The sequence below is a fragment of the Pan troglodytes genome, chromosome X (genome assembly GCF_028858775.2).
Source record: "Pan troglodytes isolate AG18354 chromosome X, NHGRI_mPanTro3-v2.0_pri, whole genome shotgun sequence".
In the NCBI taxonomy this organism is placed as follows: Eukaryota; Metazoa; Chordata; class Mammalia; order Primates; family Hominidae; genus Pan; species Pan troglodytes.
The window spans coordinates 65,885,218-65,901,854 of record NC_072421.2 but is presented as its reverse complement, the minus strand read 5'-3'; the positions used below and the strand labels follow the sequence as shown (position 1 = coordinate 65,901,854).

The 16,637-nt window shown below is 37.0% G+C and overlaps 1 protein-coding gene and 1 pseudogene across 6 annotated transcripts in view; one reads left to right on the top strand and one right to left on the bottom strand.

Annotated features, from left to right (window-relative positions):
- OPHN1 (oligophrenin 1) overlaps nucleotides 1–16,637 on the top strand; it is a 387,278-nt gene that overhangs the window by 296,688 nt on the left and 73,953 nt on the right. For all 6 annotated transcript variants that reach the window (XM_054676181.2, XM_009439212.5, XM_009439209.5 and 3 more), the window contains 1 exon segment: nucleotides 14,792–14,876. In XM_054676181.2, the coding sequence (XP_054532156.1) occupies nucleotides 14,792–14,876 (85 nt within the window).
- Nucleotides 1,027–5,370, bottom strand: LOC104003917 (akirin-1-like; annotated as a pseudogene).

Below are 16,637 nucleotides of genomic sequence, written 5' to 3'. Positions count from 1 at the left end.
CATCTCCAGTTTGTTCTAATTTCTCACCACACATTTGTAGATATTTCTCACCACACATTTGTAGATCTAGGACCACAGACCTTTGCTGTATTATCATAATCACAGCTAATGTCCATCCTAACTTATGATTCATATTCTATGCCTGGAAACAGTCCCTGTATTTAACAATAAAACCTACACATAAAAACAATCCACTGTTGCAACTTATTTGGTCACAAAACGTAAATGATCTTCTGTAGAACAAGCAATTTTTTTTTGTTTTTTGTTTTTATTTATTTATTTATTTATTTTGAGACAGAGTCTCACTCTGTCACCCAGGCTGGAGTACAATGGCGCGATCTTGGCTCACTGCAACCTCTGCCTCCCTGGTTCAAGTGATTCTCCTGCCTCAGCCTCCTGAGTAGCTGGAACTACATACAGGTGCCTGCCACCATGCCCAGCCAATTTTTGTATTTTTAGTAGAGACGGGATTTCACCATATTGGCCAGGCTGGTCTCAAACTTCTGACCTCAGGTGATCCAAGCACGTCCGCCTCTCAAAGTGCTGGGATTACAAGCGTGAGCCACAGCGCCCGGCCAAGCAAATGTTTTTAACCATAATTGTCATGAATCAAGCTCAGCCAGAATCCCCAAGATCAAAAAAAAATTGCACTATACAAATAACAACTTGAAATATACCTACACACACTCTCATACACACTTCTTACAGAACTGTGCTTGGGGAAGCTCCATTTGTTGAGTGCCACTGAAGGCATATTTTGCTAAACTGCTTCTCCAAGTATTTTTGTTTGGAAAATCTATCACAGTAGGGCACAGCTGTTTACTGGATGAGCAGAAAAGGAAGATATGCTTGTGGCAACCAAAAAGTTTTAAGGTCTTTCAAGTTGTATAAAATGGACCTGCAGAAACGTTTAAGTGTTCTCAGGATGCAAAATTGAAGCTGAAATGTGTTGTCAAACCAGTTGCAAAAAGTGTACAGCAGGCATCTCTTGAGGTTAAACCTGGTACCCAGATACATAACAAAGCTTCAGGACACATGGCTTGTTGGCCTTGTCCCATACCGTTGCATAATCTGATCATGTGTGAATTTCACAAAAGATTCATTCATATTGTTCTGCTAGTTTGGTATTGAGGATTTGCTCATACTCCTCCTGAATCTTGTCTTCATAGTCTAAGACACACTCACGTATTATTCCAATTTGTCAGAGGGTAAATGTGGGCTGGTCCTTCTTCATCCATGAGGAACCTGGAGAGCTAGGTGCAATGAGTGCTGAGGAGCGAGGTTGACTTTCTGAAGCACAAGCTTCACTCTGATTAAGAACAATTTCTAAATGTCTCCACCTCTGATAACGACTGTATTCTAGTTTTATGTTCTGAAAAATTTTCTCCGGAATTGTAAGGCGCCGCTTGCTGCCGAGTGGGGCGGACTGCTGCAGAGTTGGCGGTAGGGTCTGCGTCTGAAGCGGCGGCGGCTTGGCGTCCGGGGGCCTGAGGCCCGGAGTGGGGCTGGGCAGAGGGGTGCAGCGCGGCTGCTTCGGGGAAGCAGGGACTCAGCAGCTTTGTACCGAAGTCCATGGGCCGCTTCAGCGTCGCCTGGTTCGCCAGGTCGCTGACGGGCCAGGGACCGGGAGCGGACTCAGGGGTAAGTGCGGCCCGAGCTCCGGCTCCTCAGTGGGGCTCGCCAGCCGAGCCCTATTGTTTCTTTTTCTATTGAGATCCAAAGCCAATCCTTATTATTTGTAGATTCTGTATTGGTGAATTCTCCTAGCATTTAAATTTATTTGTTACCCCTGGTATATTTATACTTCCTTGTATATTTCTTCTTTTTTGATAAAGTTAGGTTATGGCTTGTCTACTTTGTTAATTTTTTCAAAAAATTGTGGTTTTGATTTAACATTAAGATATGTTTTTCTCTACCTCATTAATTTCTGCTCTTATGTTACTATTTTCCTTTCTTTTCGTTTGCTTTATTGTTGTTTCTTTCACCTTTTTAGCTAAGAATGAAATTCTTTTTTTTATTTTTTATTGATGAACATGTTTAAGTTAGTGAATTTTCCTCTAATCGCCTCATTAAATGTATCCCACAGATTTTGATATGTAGTGTTTTCATGATCATGTTTTAAAGACATTCTGTGATTTTAATTTGTATTTCTTTCTTTAAAGAATTATTTAAGAGAAAGCTTATAATTTTCCATGCGGAATGGACTTAAAAAGTGATTTCTAGCTTTATCGTAGTATTATTATTAGACAATGTTTATAACATGTCAACTTTATGGAACTTACTGATGTTTTCTTTGTAACCTAATATATGATCACTTTTTGTGAGTATTTCATGTGCAACTGAGAAGTATAGTCTCTATTACCGGGACATAAAATATGATATATATCTGTAAGATTGTTATTTAAGTCTTCTGCATCTTTACTTATTGTTTATCCACTTGATTTGTTGTTTAATGAAAATGATGTGTTAAAGTTTCTTTTTAGTGTGCTTTTATATACATCGCCTGTATTTTTGCTTTATAAAGGTGGTGTCTGTATTACTTTATGCACAGATATTCATAATTGCCATATCTTTATTTGGAGAATGGCTTTTAGCATTTAAAGTGTTCTTTGTGGCTGGGCACAGTGGCTTATGCCTGTAATCCCAGCACTTTGGGAGGCCGAGGTGGGCGGATCACTTGAGGCCAGGAGTTCAAGAATAGCCTGGCCTACATGGTGAAACCCCGTCTCCACTAAAAATACAAAAATTAGTGGGGTGTGGTGGGCGCCTGTAGTCCCAGCTACTCGGGAGGCTGAGGCACGAGAATCGCTTGAACCTGGGAGGCGGAGGTTGCAGTGAGCCGAGATTGCACCACTGCACTCCAGCCTAGGCCACAGAGCAAAACGCCCTCTCAATAAATAAATAAATAAATAAATAAATAAATATAAATAAATAAAAGTGTTCTTTGTTTAATTTAATGCTTTTTGGCTTGAAATCTATTTTGTGTGATATTGATTCCATTTGCCTGGTAGACTTTTGACCATTCCTAAATTTTCCTCTTTTGCTTCACATTCCTTTAAACTCCCAGACTTCACAGGGTATCTCTCCCTTATTTTTTGCCATCTTCTCTCTTACAAATGATACCTTTCAAAGTCTGCCTTTTGACGACTGCATAGAAAGCTCTTCCCCAAGGCTCGAATCTACCAGTTTGTCATTATTTTTACGCTTTGTGTGGACTTTGTCTTTCTGGTTGTGATTTAGATTAATCTTACGCTACTAGCCCCTTCTTTTCTCATTAACACTCCTGTTTCAGCATTGTCCTTGCTCCCTGGAAAGACTTGTAGAGGGAATATGAGTGATATCTTGCTGAGATTTCTTTTTTTTTCTACTTACAATTTAATAGTTAAGTCTTTTATTATATGGGTGTTTTCTTTCTTTTTGTTATGTGAAGGGCATGGCTTTATGTACTTTTATGTTGTTCTGGTGGCTCTATATTGTTTTGTGGAGGATATGTTTGGAAATTTTGATTTACATAGTCACCATTGTCTTAACATAATATTTTCCATATGGTTAAAAATACTTTGTAAATATTTTAATGGCTATATGATACTATGATACAAAAATATACCAAATTTTTCCAATAATTTCCCTGTTTAGTATGTTAGTTTTTTCCTTTTATGTGATGACATATTTGTGCATAAGTTAATTCCACTACATACTTTGGGTAGATTTGCCAAAATATAATTTTTGCCTCAAGGTTATAAATATTATTAATAATCTTGACATAGTTTGAATACAGGGAGAATCAATTGGCATATGGATTTATATTAAGCTGCTAACTAGGGTAGCCTCCATCCTTTTTTCAGGTAGCACCTTCCTCTTTTACATATATATCATGAGCCTGGCCTGAAATAGCTAGTAGGTACCAGTGTGGCTATTTCTGGTGTTTACAGCCAGCATCTCTGTTGAGTGATAGAACTTTGTGCCAATATTAGTTATTAAGTATTTGGAGATCTTCCACCTCCACAGATTATAACATTTGTTATTCTGTGGTTGGATTTTCTTTACTTAGGACACACACTTGTGTTATATTCAGCAATAACAAAAGAACCAATGGCCTTTCTTTCAGCTGTCCTTTAGTCTGGCATCCCTGGATTTTATAATTGAAGAAGAGGGGTGATATTTAAGAGCCCAAAATACAATTGGCAAGACCTTAACTTGGAGAAACTAATCAATCCTCACATTAGTCATTACTGCTTTCGTGGCTTATGTCAGAGCATGGTGGGCTTATTTCTGCTCACGCTTTCTGTTAGTCACTTGTTTTTCCTCTCACTTGATCTGTTTTATCAACTTCAGTTAATCAAAGCTGGGCTTCCTATTCATGCAACTAGATTTTTCTCAGTAATATTATATTATCTACCATTTCCTGAATTAATTGAGACACTCTGACATGATCTGTGTACTTTAGGTAAGCCATCGTAACTTTCTATAGTTGTTTTGTTTGGTTTGCCTCTGAATGTAAAAATAGCATTGTGTGAGAACACATTTGAGAGTGGTGGTTAGAGTCTTTACCAATATATTTTCTATGATTATTTTTACTTTCAATCTTATTATTCATCACATTACATGGTAGATGGCTTAGCAATATTTAGACAGTAATTCCACAAACCACCTTCATCCTAGAATCACCTTTGAGACATTATTATTTTTTTAAATGCAAACTGCCAGGCCTCATCATGGACCCAATGAATTAATCTCTTGCATTGGGATCCAGAGATCTGCATTTTAAACATCTGCCCATGTGACTCTCATGCAGTTTGGTACCTGACTGTAGACTTATTTTTGAGATGCAAAGTTTAATGCATACCCTACCAAATCATGACCCCAGTGCAGCTCTTAAGTGGTCATCTCTGTGCTAGTTTTTAGAGCTTGTCACCCTTGCTGTATATACATGGCATGCTCCAGGGTGCATTTAAAGCGTTATTTTCTACATATGTTTAGAAGTCATTCCTTAACCCAATAACCTATTAAAATCCACTTATGTTTTATTTGTATTATTTGGTGGTTTTATTTTACATTTTATCTCCTCCATGCACTTGAAATTGAATATGTTGTTTGGTTGTGAAATAGAGATCTAACTTATTTTTTTCCCAAATAGTTAATTGTCTATGTTCCATTTTTTGAACAATTCTGCTTTTTTTCCACCAATTTAAAATGCCGCTTTTATTGTACATTAAGTTCTTACATTTATACGATGGTCTTATCCTGAGCTTTCATTTTTTCCACTGACCTAACTATTCTTATACTACTATGACCATGCCACATAATCATTTTCCTTTTGAGTAGCACAAACCTTCCATAATTATTCTGTTTAAAAAATGTTTCACTCATTTTGCTAGTTTATTATTCCATGTAAACTTTAGAATTATTTTATCACATTCCAGAAAATTAGCTTGTTGGCATTTTGATTACAATTATACTAAATCTATTAATTAATTGGGATGAAGTTGACAACATGCAATATTTAGTCTTTCTATCCAGGATCACAAAATTTTGTTTTTCATTTACGGAAGTCTTTTTGTGTGTGTAATACTTTTATTTATATTAATTCTGAGACTTAAATAAATCACTCTCTCTCCTCTTTCTCTCTCCCACACACATACAGTGCAACTGTTTTTTTCTATTACAATTTTGAAGTGTCTGTTACTAATATATAGGATGCTTATGATTTTTATATCTTCATTCACTGACCAGGAATTTTAACAGGCTTTCTTGTTAATGTTAAAAACATTATCAATAGGTCTAAGCATGGTGGCTCATGCTTGTATTCCCATCACTTTGTGAAGCCAATGCGAGAGGATCGCCTGAGCCCAGGAGTTCTAGACCAGCCTGGGCAACATAATGAGACCCCCATCTCTACAAAAATTAAAAATACAAAAATTGCTGGGCATGGTGGTGCGGGCCTATAGTCCTATCTACTCGGGAGGCAGAGGAGGGAAGAGCCCTTGAGCCCAGGAGTTTGAGGCTGAAGTGAGCCATGACCACACCATTACACTGCAGCCTGAGTGACAGAGTGAGACCCTTTCTGGAAAAAAAAAAAAAAGTATCAGTAATTTCTCTTGCATTTTTCAGTTAGACAGTTATATGATAGGTAAATAATGATTATTCTATCTCCTTTCCAATAGGTTTAACTTTTCTGTTTTTGTTTCTTTTTAAAATTACATTGAGAACCCAGTTCCTCACCACCTTTGCTGTTCATTAAACTTGGTGAAGAGTTTTTTAAAAAGTATCAGGACTCACCTGAATCAGAGATTCTGGTTTACCTGATGTAGGGGGAATGTGGGTATTGTCATTTTTAAAAACTTCTCAGATGTTTCTAGAAGCTGTGTTTGAGAATCATTGTTCTAGACACTCTGACCAAATGATAAGTAGTACTAGTGATAGCAGACATCCTTTTCTGGCTTCTGATCATAAGCTTCTAGTATTGCACCATTAATGGTGATATGAGCTGATCATTTGAGATTGACTCAGTGGTGTGTTGGAGGCAGCTGGTACCTGCTCAAAAGGTGTAACTGTACACATATTTTCCCAACTTCACATTCATTGACATTATGTTGATCACTTCAAACCAGCCATGGTTGATTCACATGGAAATTGACAAATGCTAAAATCAGCGCTCCCCACCTTCTCTGTCAACCTGTTCATTATTTACCAGCACATCACAGTAGATCTTTATTAGCTTAAAGAAGTATTCTTTTTTAAAAAAAAGAAAAAAATAAGAAGTATTCTTTTATTATTAGGCTATGAATAATTTTTGTCCTTCATTATCATTTGCATTTCATTGCAACCACCTTTTAATCACATTGTCATCTTATATCAGCCACGTTCTAAAACCTTGTGTTTCTCACTGTAAATGCTTTTTTCCAGAGGGATTCCTGTATTCTGATTCTTCAGAGAGTTTTCCTTCTATTAAACTACATTGACTTTTCCTAAACCGAATAACTCTTTTTATGGAGGAAACTTTTTTTCTTCTTCATCTTCCCTCCTCCTATCCTTCCTGTCCTCTGATACTCACCAGTCTACTCTCTATCTTCATGAGATCTACAGACCTAAGAACCTTTTTAGTTTGTTCTTTTGGTTGGTTTATAGACAAGCAAGAGTCAAATTTGAGTTTGTAAGATATCAGTGTGAGTTCTTGCATAAAAATTCCAGATACAAATGAGTAAAAAAGTTTAAAATTCTTCTAATAATCACTGCTGTGGTGAGCCACGGATTCAGAAGGTAGGGTGTTTGGGTGGAAAAGAGTGGTTCACAGTGACCAACCTAGAGGAAAAGATGGACTGCATGTTCTTCAGGCAATCCTCTATGAATACTGTCTTGTCACAAAGATGTATGTAAGAATTACAGACTATGGCCGGGCACAGTGGCTCATGCCTGTAATCCCAGCACTTTGGGAGGCCGAGGCTGGTGGATCCCTTGAGGTCAGGAGTTCAAGACCATTCTGGCCAATATGGTGAAACCCTGCCTCTACTAAAAATACAAAAATTAGCCAGGTGTGGTGGCACGCACCTGTAATCCCAGCTACTCAGGAGGCTGAGGCACGAGAATCGCTTGAACCTGATAGGCAGAGGTTGCAGTGAGCCGAGATTGCGCCACTGCACTCCAGCCTGGGCAACAGAGTGAGACTCTGTCTCAAAAAAAAAAAAAATTGAATTGCAGACTATAAAGCTGGAATTGCCATTCTCTGAGAAGTAATTATAATGTACAAATCACCATCTAGTCAGATAAATGTAGACCAATATGCTATACAATCAAGCTGAAATTGGAGTTGACAGTGTCTTGTGAATATTAGGGATCCTAAACAGACACATGGCTAAATTGGTGTTTACTTTCACTGAGAATGGAACAGGCCTTGGGCAGGGCCATGCTTTTTCTATACCCAGATTTTTGAGGGTTTTTATCCTGAAGGGATATTGAATTTTGTCAAATGCTTTTTCAGTAACAATTGAAATTATAGTATGGTTTTTGTCCTTCGTTTTATTGGTATGATGTACTGTATTGATTTATTTGTGTATGTTGAGCCATCCTTGCATCCCTGAGATAAATCCCACTTGGTCATGATGAAGGATTTTTAAAATTTGTTGAATTTGGCTTGCTAGTATTTTGTTGAGGGTATATATGTGTGTGTGTGTGTGTATATATATATATATAAATTGATCAGTGGTTATGGCCAATAGCTTTTTGTTTGTTTGTTTGTTTGTTTGTTTGATGTGTTTTGGTCTGGTTTTGGTATCAGGGTAATATTGGCCTCGTAGAGTGAGTTTGGAAGTACTCCCTCCCCCCTCTATTTTTTCAGAATAGTTTGAATAGGTTTAGTATTAGCTCTTCTTTAAGTGTTTGGTAGAATTCAGCAGTAAAGCTATTGGGTCCCAGACTTTTCTTTGCTGTTAGACTTTTTATTATGCCTTTGATCTTGTTCCTTGTTATTGGTCGGTTCAGGTTTTGGATTTATTCCTGGTTCAATCTTGGTAGGTTGTGTGTGTCTAGGAATTTATCAATTTCTTCTAGTTTTCCAATTTATTGGCATATAGTTCCTCATAGTAGCCACTAATTACCCTTTGAATTTCTGCAGTATCAGTTGTAATGTCTCCTTTCTCATCTCTGATTTTATTTATTGGGATATTCTCTCTTTTTATCTTAATCTGGCTAAAGGTTTGTCAATTTTATGTATCTTTTCAGAAAACCAACTTTTTGTTTTATTGATCTTTTTGTATTATTATCATGTCAAATTCATTTTATTTCTGCTCTGATCTTAATTATTTCTTCTACTAATTTTGGATTGGGTTTGCTCTTGCTTTTCTAGTTCTTTAAGATACATCATTAGGTTATTTATTTGAAGTTTTTCTTTTTGATGTAGGCATTATAGCTATAACCTTCCATCTTAGTACTGCTTTTACTGTATCCCATACGTTTTAGTATATTACATTTCCATTATCATTTGCTTTAAGAAAATGTTCAGTTTTCTTCTTAATTTTACCATTGGCCCACTGATCGTTCAGGAGGATATTAATTTCCATGTGTTTGTATAGTTTCCAAAATTCCTCTTCTTATTGATTTCTAGCTTTTTTTTCCATTGTGGTCAGAGAAGATACTTGATATTATTTCAGTTTTTTTGAATGTTTTAAGACTTGCTTTATGGGTGGGTGCAGTTGCTCACGCCTGTAATCCTAGCACTTTGGGAGGCCGAAGTGGGCAGATCGCTTGAGTCCAGGAGTTCAAGACCAGCCTGGGTAACATAGTGAAACCCTGTCTCTACTAAAAGTACAAAAAGTTATCCAGGTGTGGTGGCACACGCTTGTAGTTCCAGCTACTAGTGGGGGCTGAGATGGGAGGGCTGCTTGAACCTATGAGGCCGAGACTGCAGTGAGCCACTGCATTCCAGCCTGGGTGGTGGAGTGAGACCTTGTCTCAAAAAAAAAAGACTGGTTTTGTGACCTAACATATGGTCTGTCCTTGAGAATGATCCATGTGCTGAGGTGAAGAATGTGTATTCTGTAGCCATTGGATGAAATGTTCTGTAAATATCTACTAGATCCATTTGGTCCATAGTGCAGATTAAGTCGAATGCTTCTTTGTTGATTTTCTGTCTGGGAGATCTGTTTAATGCTGAAAGTAGGGGTGTTGAAGTGTTTAGCTATTATCCTATTGAAATCTACCTCTCCTTTTAGCTCTAATAATATTTATATGTTTGGGTGCTCCAGCACTGGGTGTATTATATTTAAAATTGTTATTTCCTCTTGCTAAATTGACCCCTTTATCATTATGGGGTCATAATGATCTTCTAAAGATTTAAAGTAGTGAAGGAAAAAAAAACTTTTATTCTAGAATAGTATGTCTATTGGAAATGTCCTTCAAACATGAAAGAGAAATAAAGACTTTCCTGACAAACAAAAGCTGAGGGATTTCATCAATACGAGATCTGTCCTACAAGACAGATGATCTTCTTTGTCTCTTACAGTTTTTGTCTTGAAGTCTATTTTTTCTAATATAAGTATAGCTACTCTGTTCTTTTTTGGTTTCCATTGGCATGGAGTATCTTTTTTCCACCCTTTTATTTTCAGTCTATGTGTGTCTTTACAGGATAAATGTGTTTTTTGTAGGCAAGAGTAATTTGATCTATTTTTTTTATCCATTCAGCTACTGTATGTCTTTTGATTGGAGAGTTTTGTCTATTTATAGTCAATGTTATTATTGATAAGTAATGATTTACCCCGTCCCATTTTATTATTTGTTTTCTGATTGTTTTGTGGTCTTGTCTTCCTTCTTTTCTTCCTGTCTTTTTAGTGAAGTAGATTTTCTCTAGTGGTATGATTTTAATTTCTTCCTTTTTATTTTTTGTGTATCCATTGTATCTTTTTTGATTTGAGGTTATTAAGAGGTTTGCAAATTCTCTCTTATAACCCATTATTGTAAACTGATGACAACTTATAACTGATAGCATAAACAAACAAACAAGGAAAAAAGGAAACTAATAAAAACTTTACACCATAATTTTTTCTGCCCACTTTTCAGTTTTTTGTTGTTTCCATTTATGTCTTGTTGTACTCTCTATGTCTTTAAAAGTTGTTGGAGTTATTATTTTTGATTGATTCATTGTTTAGTCTTTCTACTTAAGAGTGGTTTACACATTACAGTTACGGTGTTATAATATTCTGTGTTTTTCTGTGTACTTACTATTACCAGTGAGTTTTATATCTTCAGATGATTTCTTAGTGCTCATTACTGTTCTTCTCTTTCTGAATGAAGTACTCTCTTTAGCGTCTCTTGTAAGATAGATCTGCTATTGATGAAATCTCTCAGCTTTTGTTTGTCTTGGAAAGTCTTTATTTTTCCTTCATGTTTGAAGGACATTTTCACCAGATATACTATTCTAGGGTAAGAGTTTTTCTTCTTCAGCACTTTATGTCATGCCACTCTCTCTTGGCCTGTAAGGTCTCCACTGAAAAGTCTGCTGTCAGACATATTCGAGCTCCTTTTTATGTTACTTGTCTCTTTTCCCCTTGCTGCTTTTAGGATCCTTTTTTTATCCTTGATCTTGAGGAATCTGATTATTAAATGCCTTTAGATATTCTTGTTTGGGTTAAATGTCTCTGGTGTTCTATAACCGTCTTGTACTTCAAAGTTGATATCGCTGATACTATCCCACTGAATAAGCTTGCTACCCCTGTCTCTTTCTCTACCTCCTCTTTAAGGCCAGTAACTCTTATATATGCCCTTTTGAGACTATTTTATAGATCCTGTAGGCATGCTTCGTTGTTTTTCATTCTTTTCTCTTTTGTCTCCTCTAAATGTGTATTTTTGAATAGCCTGTCTTCAAGCTCATCAATTCTTCTGCTTGATTAATTATGTTATTATAAGACTCTGATGCATTCTTCTGCATGTCACTTACATTTTTTAACTCCAGAATTTCTGCTTGATTTTTAAAATTATTTCAATGTCTTTGTTAAATGTATGTGATAGAATTCTGAATTCCTTTTCTATATTATATTGAATTTCTTTGAGTTTTCTCAAAATAGCTATTTTGATTTCTCTGTCTTATATGTCACATACCTCTGTTTCTCCAAGATTAGTCTCTGATGCCTTATTTAGTTCATTTTGGAAGGTCATATTTTCTTGAATGGTCCTGATGCTTGTGAATGTTCGTCTGTTTCTGGGCATCTAAGAGTTAAGTAGTGTAGTCTTTTTAGTCTGGGCTTGTTTGTACTTGTCCTCCTTGGGAAGGCTTTCCAGATATTTGAAAGGACTTGAGTGTTTTCATCCAAGCCATATCTGCATTAGAGAGCATCCCATACCCAGTAATTCTGTGGTTCTTGCAGATTTGTAGCGGTACCACCTTGATGGTGTTGAATAAGATCTGGAAGCCTTCTCTGGATTACTAGGCAGAGACTCTCGTTTTCTTTCCTTACTTTCTCCTTTTACTTTTAAAGTCCACTTTTACTTTTCCCTCTACTTTTCTGAAGCAGAAGGAGTCTCTCCCCACAGCTACCACAGCTGGGAACGTGTTGAGTCATACCTGAAGCCCACAAAGTTTCGTCTAAGGCCCAATGAGTACTATCTGGGTTTTGCTTCTGGTTATTTAGGGTCCAAAGGTTCTTTAGTCAGCATGTGATGGGTCCTGCCAGGACTGGGTTCTTCCATTCAAGGCAGTGGGTTCCCTTTTGGCCCCAGGTGTGTGTAGAAATGTCTGGGAGCTAGAGTCTGGAAAAGGGGCCTTAGGACTCTGATGAGTGCTCTAGGCTACTGTGGCTGAGCTAGTATACAAGATGCAAGACAAAGTCCTCTTTACTCTTGCCCCCTCTTTTCCTCAAGCAGAAGGAAGGGGTATCTTTTGGAGCCTTGAGCTGTGCTGTGTGGGGTGGTGCAAGGACTCCCATAGCCACCATGGCTGGTGTCTCAGTAGGTTGCATGCCTCCCAAATTCACTGGCTCTGAGCCCAGTTCAACACTAGGACTAATATAAGAGTTGCAGTCCTTGTGGCTTAGAGTGCCCTTCAAGTTTATTTAGGGATCCAGAGCACTTTAGCCTGCAGTGTCAAGGCTTAGAACTAGGATGTGTGATTCCCCTCTAGCTAGGGCTGGTTTAAATGCTCCCTGTGTGGGTTGTCCTTAGCTGAGTTCAGCCTGATTTTGCTTTCTTCCATGTGACAGGGTAGCACGGAGTTCAATGCAGTGTCTCACAATTGCTGCACTCTCTCTTTCTGAAGTACACACATTCCAGTGTCTCTTTTTTTGGAGAAATGTTTGCTCATATTTTCTTACCCATTTTTTACTTGGGTTATTTGTTTTCTTGTTATTTAGTTGTTTGAGTTACTTCTATATTTTGGATATCAGCCCCTTATCAGATTTATGGTTTGCCAATGTTTTTACCCAATCCGTGGGTTGTCCCCTCACTGTGTTAATTGTTTCCATTTCTTTGCAGAAGCTTTTTAGTTTGGTGCAATTCCATTTGTCTACGTTAGCATTTGTTGCTTGTGTCTTTAGAGTCTGATCCAAGAAATCATTGCCCAGACAAATGTCATGGAGCTTTTCACCTATGTTTTCTTCTAGTAGTTTTATGGTTTCTGGTCTTACATTTAAGTCTTTATTCATTTTGTGTTGATTTTTGTATACAGTGTAAGATAGAGTCCAATTTCCTTCCGTATGAGGATATCCAGTTTTTCCAACACCATTTACTGAATAGAGTATCCTTTCCCTGTTGAGTGTTCTTGACACCTTTGTCAAAAAATCAATTAACTCTAAGTACTTGGGTTTACGTCTGGACTTTCTATTCTGTACTATTGGTCGATTGGTCTGTTTTTATGCCAGTACCATGCTGTTTATATGTGATTATAATAACTTCATAATATATTTTGAAGTCAGAGAATGTGATACCTTCATGTTTTTTCCTTTTGCTAAAGATTGCTTTGACTATTCAGGGTCTTTTGTCATTTCATATGAATTTTATGATTATCTTCTATTTCTGTGAAAAATGACATTGGAATTTTGATAGGAATTGCATTGAACCCAGAGAACGCTTTGGGAAGTATGGACATTTTAACAAGATTAGTTCTTCTAATCCATGGACATGGACTATTTTTTCATTTATTTGTGTCTTCAGTTTGTTTTATCAGTGTTTTATAGTTTTTAGTGTAGCAGTTATTCACTTCCTTGACTAAATTTATTCCTAAGTTTTTTCTTTATTTAATACTATTGTAAATGGGATTGTTTTTGAAATTTTTTTCAAATAGTTCATTGTTAGTCTGTAGAAATGCGACTGATAGAGGCTAAACATTACTCTGATGTTCTTGTTTTTGCCTCCTCTGTTATTTTTGGTTTGGCCTAAAGACTTAAATATCATCTGAGAAGCACAGTTCTTTTAGTCATATTTCCGTGGTTACATATGAGCCCAGTTGATACGGTGGTAAGGTGTCATGGGTGGGGAAGTCTTCTATAAGATTATGTCTCTGTCTTTTAGTGAGCTGTGCCCCTGGCCTGTGACTTACTTAAGTTCTTCTCAGGAATTTTTTTTTCCCCCTCTTGGGAGAGATGGGAAGGCAAATTGGGTCTGGAATTCGGTATTTCCCTTCACCTCGTTCGCTTAGGTTCTGATAAAACTCCAGGAGGTTTTGATCTGGTAAAAATAGTTTCTCTTGAGGGAAGACCTTGTTAAGAAGAAGAGAAGGGTCTGTGAATATTTTTAAATGACTACTTATCTTTCCCCCCTGCTGGAAGCATGAGGGGATTTTTCACCATCAAAACTTGATAGGACTCTTGTAGGTAAAACTCACAAAAGTTTGGGAGCCCCTTTTGGACTGGGCCCCATTGGAGTTTTTACCTCTCAAATCCGAGCATATTAAGCCTCCAGCAATTTGTAAATTACAGATTAGGTTATCCTATCCCAGTGCTGGTTCCCAAGGAGTTTTCTACTCCTGGCCTTCTGTTACTGTAAGATTTGGTTCTCTCTATCTATCTCCTCACTTCTGGGGACAGCCATTTACCCTATGACCCCAGTTATCTGATGAATCTAAGAAGAGTTGATTTTGTTTGTTCAGTTTTTTCTTGTTGTGTGAATTGGATAGATTACTTTCTTATTTCTTATATGGCAGACCAGAATGCAGTCATGTTTTTGAAATATCAAAGATTTGCTTCTTCTAAAGTTTTGATCTCTTAAAAACTACTTAGGGTAATATACTTTGTTTTTCTTTTAAAAGAGGGAAAATGTAAGATTTTTTTTGATGATTAACTTTTGTTTTTTGTTTACTTTTCTCAAATAGATCCTAAATGCCCAGGAGATGTTGATTTTCATAATAGTGACTGGGACATTAAGACAATCACCAGCTCCTTGAAATTCTACCTCAGGTATGCCTGATTTGAATTGGGAGTTTGCTTTTCATAGCTGGTGAAATTTCTCTGGGTGTTGAGCGGAGTTAACGTGGTCTCAGTTCCAGGAGTTTGGATAGAATTGCTTAAGAAAAAACATGTGAAGAGGATTTCTGGCCAAGAATGTGCAAAGACTGTTTTTTAAATCTGAGAGTTTAAGCAAGAGAAGCATAAAAATAATAGAATTGTTACTGAAAAAAGGCTAAAAAGATTATGTTCAAAAAACATGCACTTGAAATCATTGAATACGTTTTGCTCTTCACAGATAGAGTGATGTTGTGATGGATTCACTAGTAGAATCAGGAGCTGGGACTATTCAGGGTGGCTAACATGTTTTAGAGGATAATAACCATTTTGAAATGTCAAATTGCATTTGGCAAAAATGGTATATGTGTGTGATGTGCTACGTATCATGTCTTAATCCAGGTAATGGAAATAAAAACCAAGAAAATACAACTGTAATAATGTTGGAGCTAAATGAACTGTCAGCAGTATGGAAAAAAGTTAGCTCACCAACAAAATTTGGGAATGTGCAATATTAATGAATATATTCTTCAGTTTATTGGCATAAATTTATATTATGCAAAAGGTGCTTAAGACATATATATTTTTTAAACACATTGATTTCTTACCACTCTTTATGTCTCATAGTATGTATCATACTTTATGTGCAAAAGCCTCTTCTTTTCAATGATTGTGTTCTTGAGCCATTAAGATTGATACATAAGTTCTGGGAAATCTCATTAATCTAAAATAGATTGGGTTTCAGATATTACTGTTAAATATTTTGCTACTGTAGCATCATCTTAGAGCTTTCCATAAACTTGAATGTTCTTTCCAGGAATATTTCTCCTGCATCTGCTGATAAAGAAAAGAACTGTTATTGGAGGGTTTATTCTGTACTAGGCTACGGCTAGTTGTTTACACTGATAGTGTCATTGTTTTTTTCTCCCATTAACCGAGTGTACTAGGTGGTACTTGACTCGTTTTGCAGATGAGGAAACCAAGGTGCACCACTTTCTCCATTAAGTAATAGCCATGGTCCCAGCTTGTATTTTTTAAATCTCAGTGTCTCTGACTTATAAGGCCCCTGGTACTGGGGCATCTTCTTCTCCTGCCCCCTACTCCCAGGAGCTTTGGCCTTCTTTGGATGGCTTGGTAATTTAGTAAAGACAGAGAGCAATCTGTTACAAATACTTTAAGAAGACTTGTTGTGATGAGAATAGTGGGAATAAGTGATTCTGTATCTCTAGCTTCCTTCAAAGGAGTCTCAACATTTTCTTAGATTTGTAAAGCCTTCCCCACATTGCATTATTCCCAGCTCATCCTATAATAGGCAGGGTGGCCCTTTTCAAAGATGAGAGGGTCAAGCCTGAAAGTGCGAGTGGGCGGCACCCCCAGTAAGTGATATTTGTTCTCGAGACTCTCATCCATGGTTCTGTAATATACACCAGCCAGTAAATACCCTATAGAATTCTCAAAGATAGCTATGTTCCAGGACAGGTCTCCACACTCTGTTCTAGGTAACTAAATCACCCCTTATCTCTAACCTTTCCAGAGAAGTCCTCTAAAAATCATCCCTTCTCTCTCCCCTATTTTTATCCTCTCTCATTCAACTGGCTCTTTTTCCCAGTATGTAATTATGCTCCAGCCACATACATCTTTAAATCAGTAAATGATTCAGTAAAAATATCTTGACTGCTTATTCTATGCCCAGTGTGATGTTAGGCACTAGGCAAA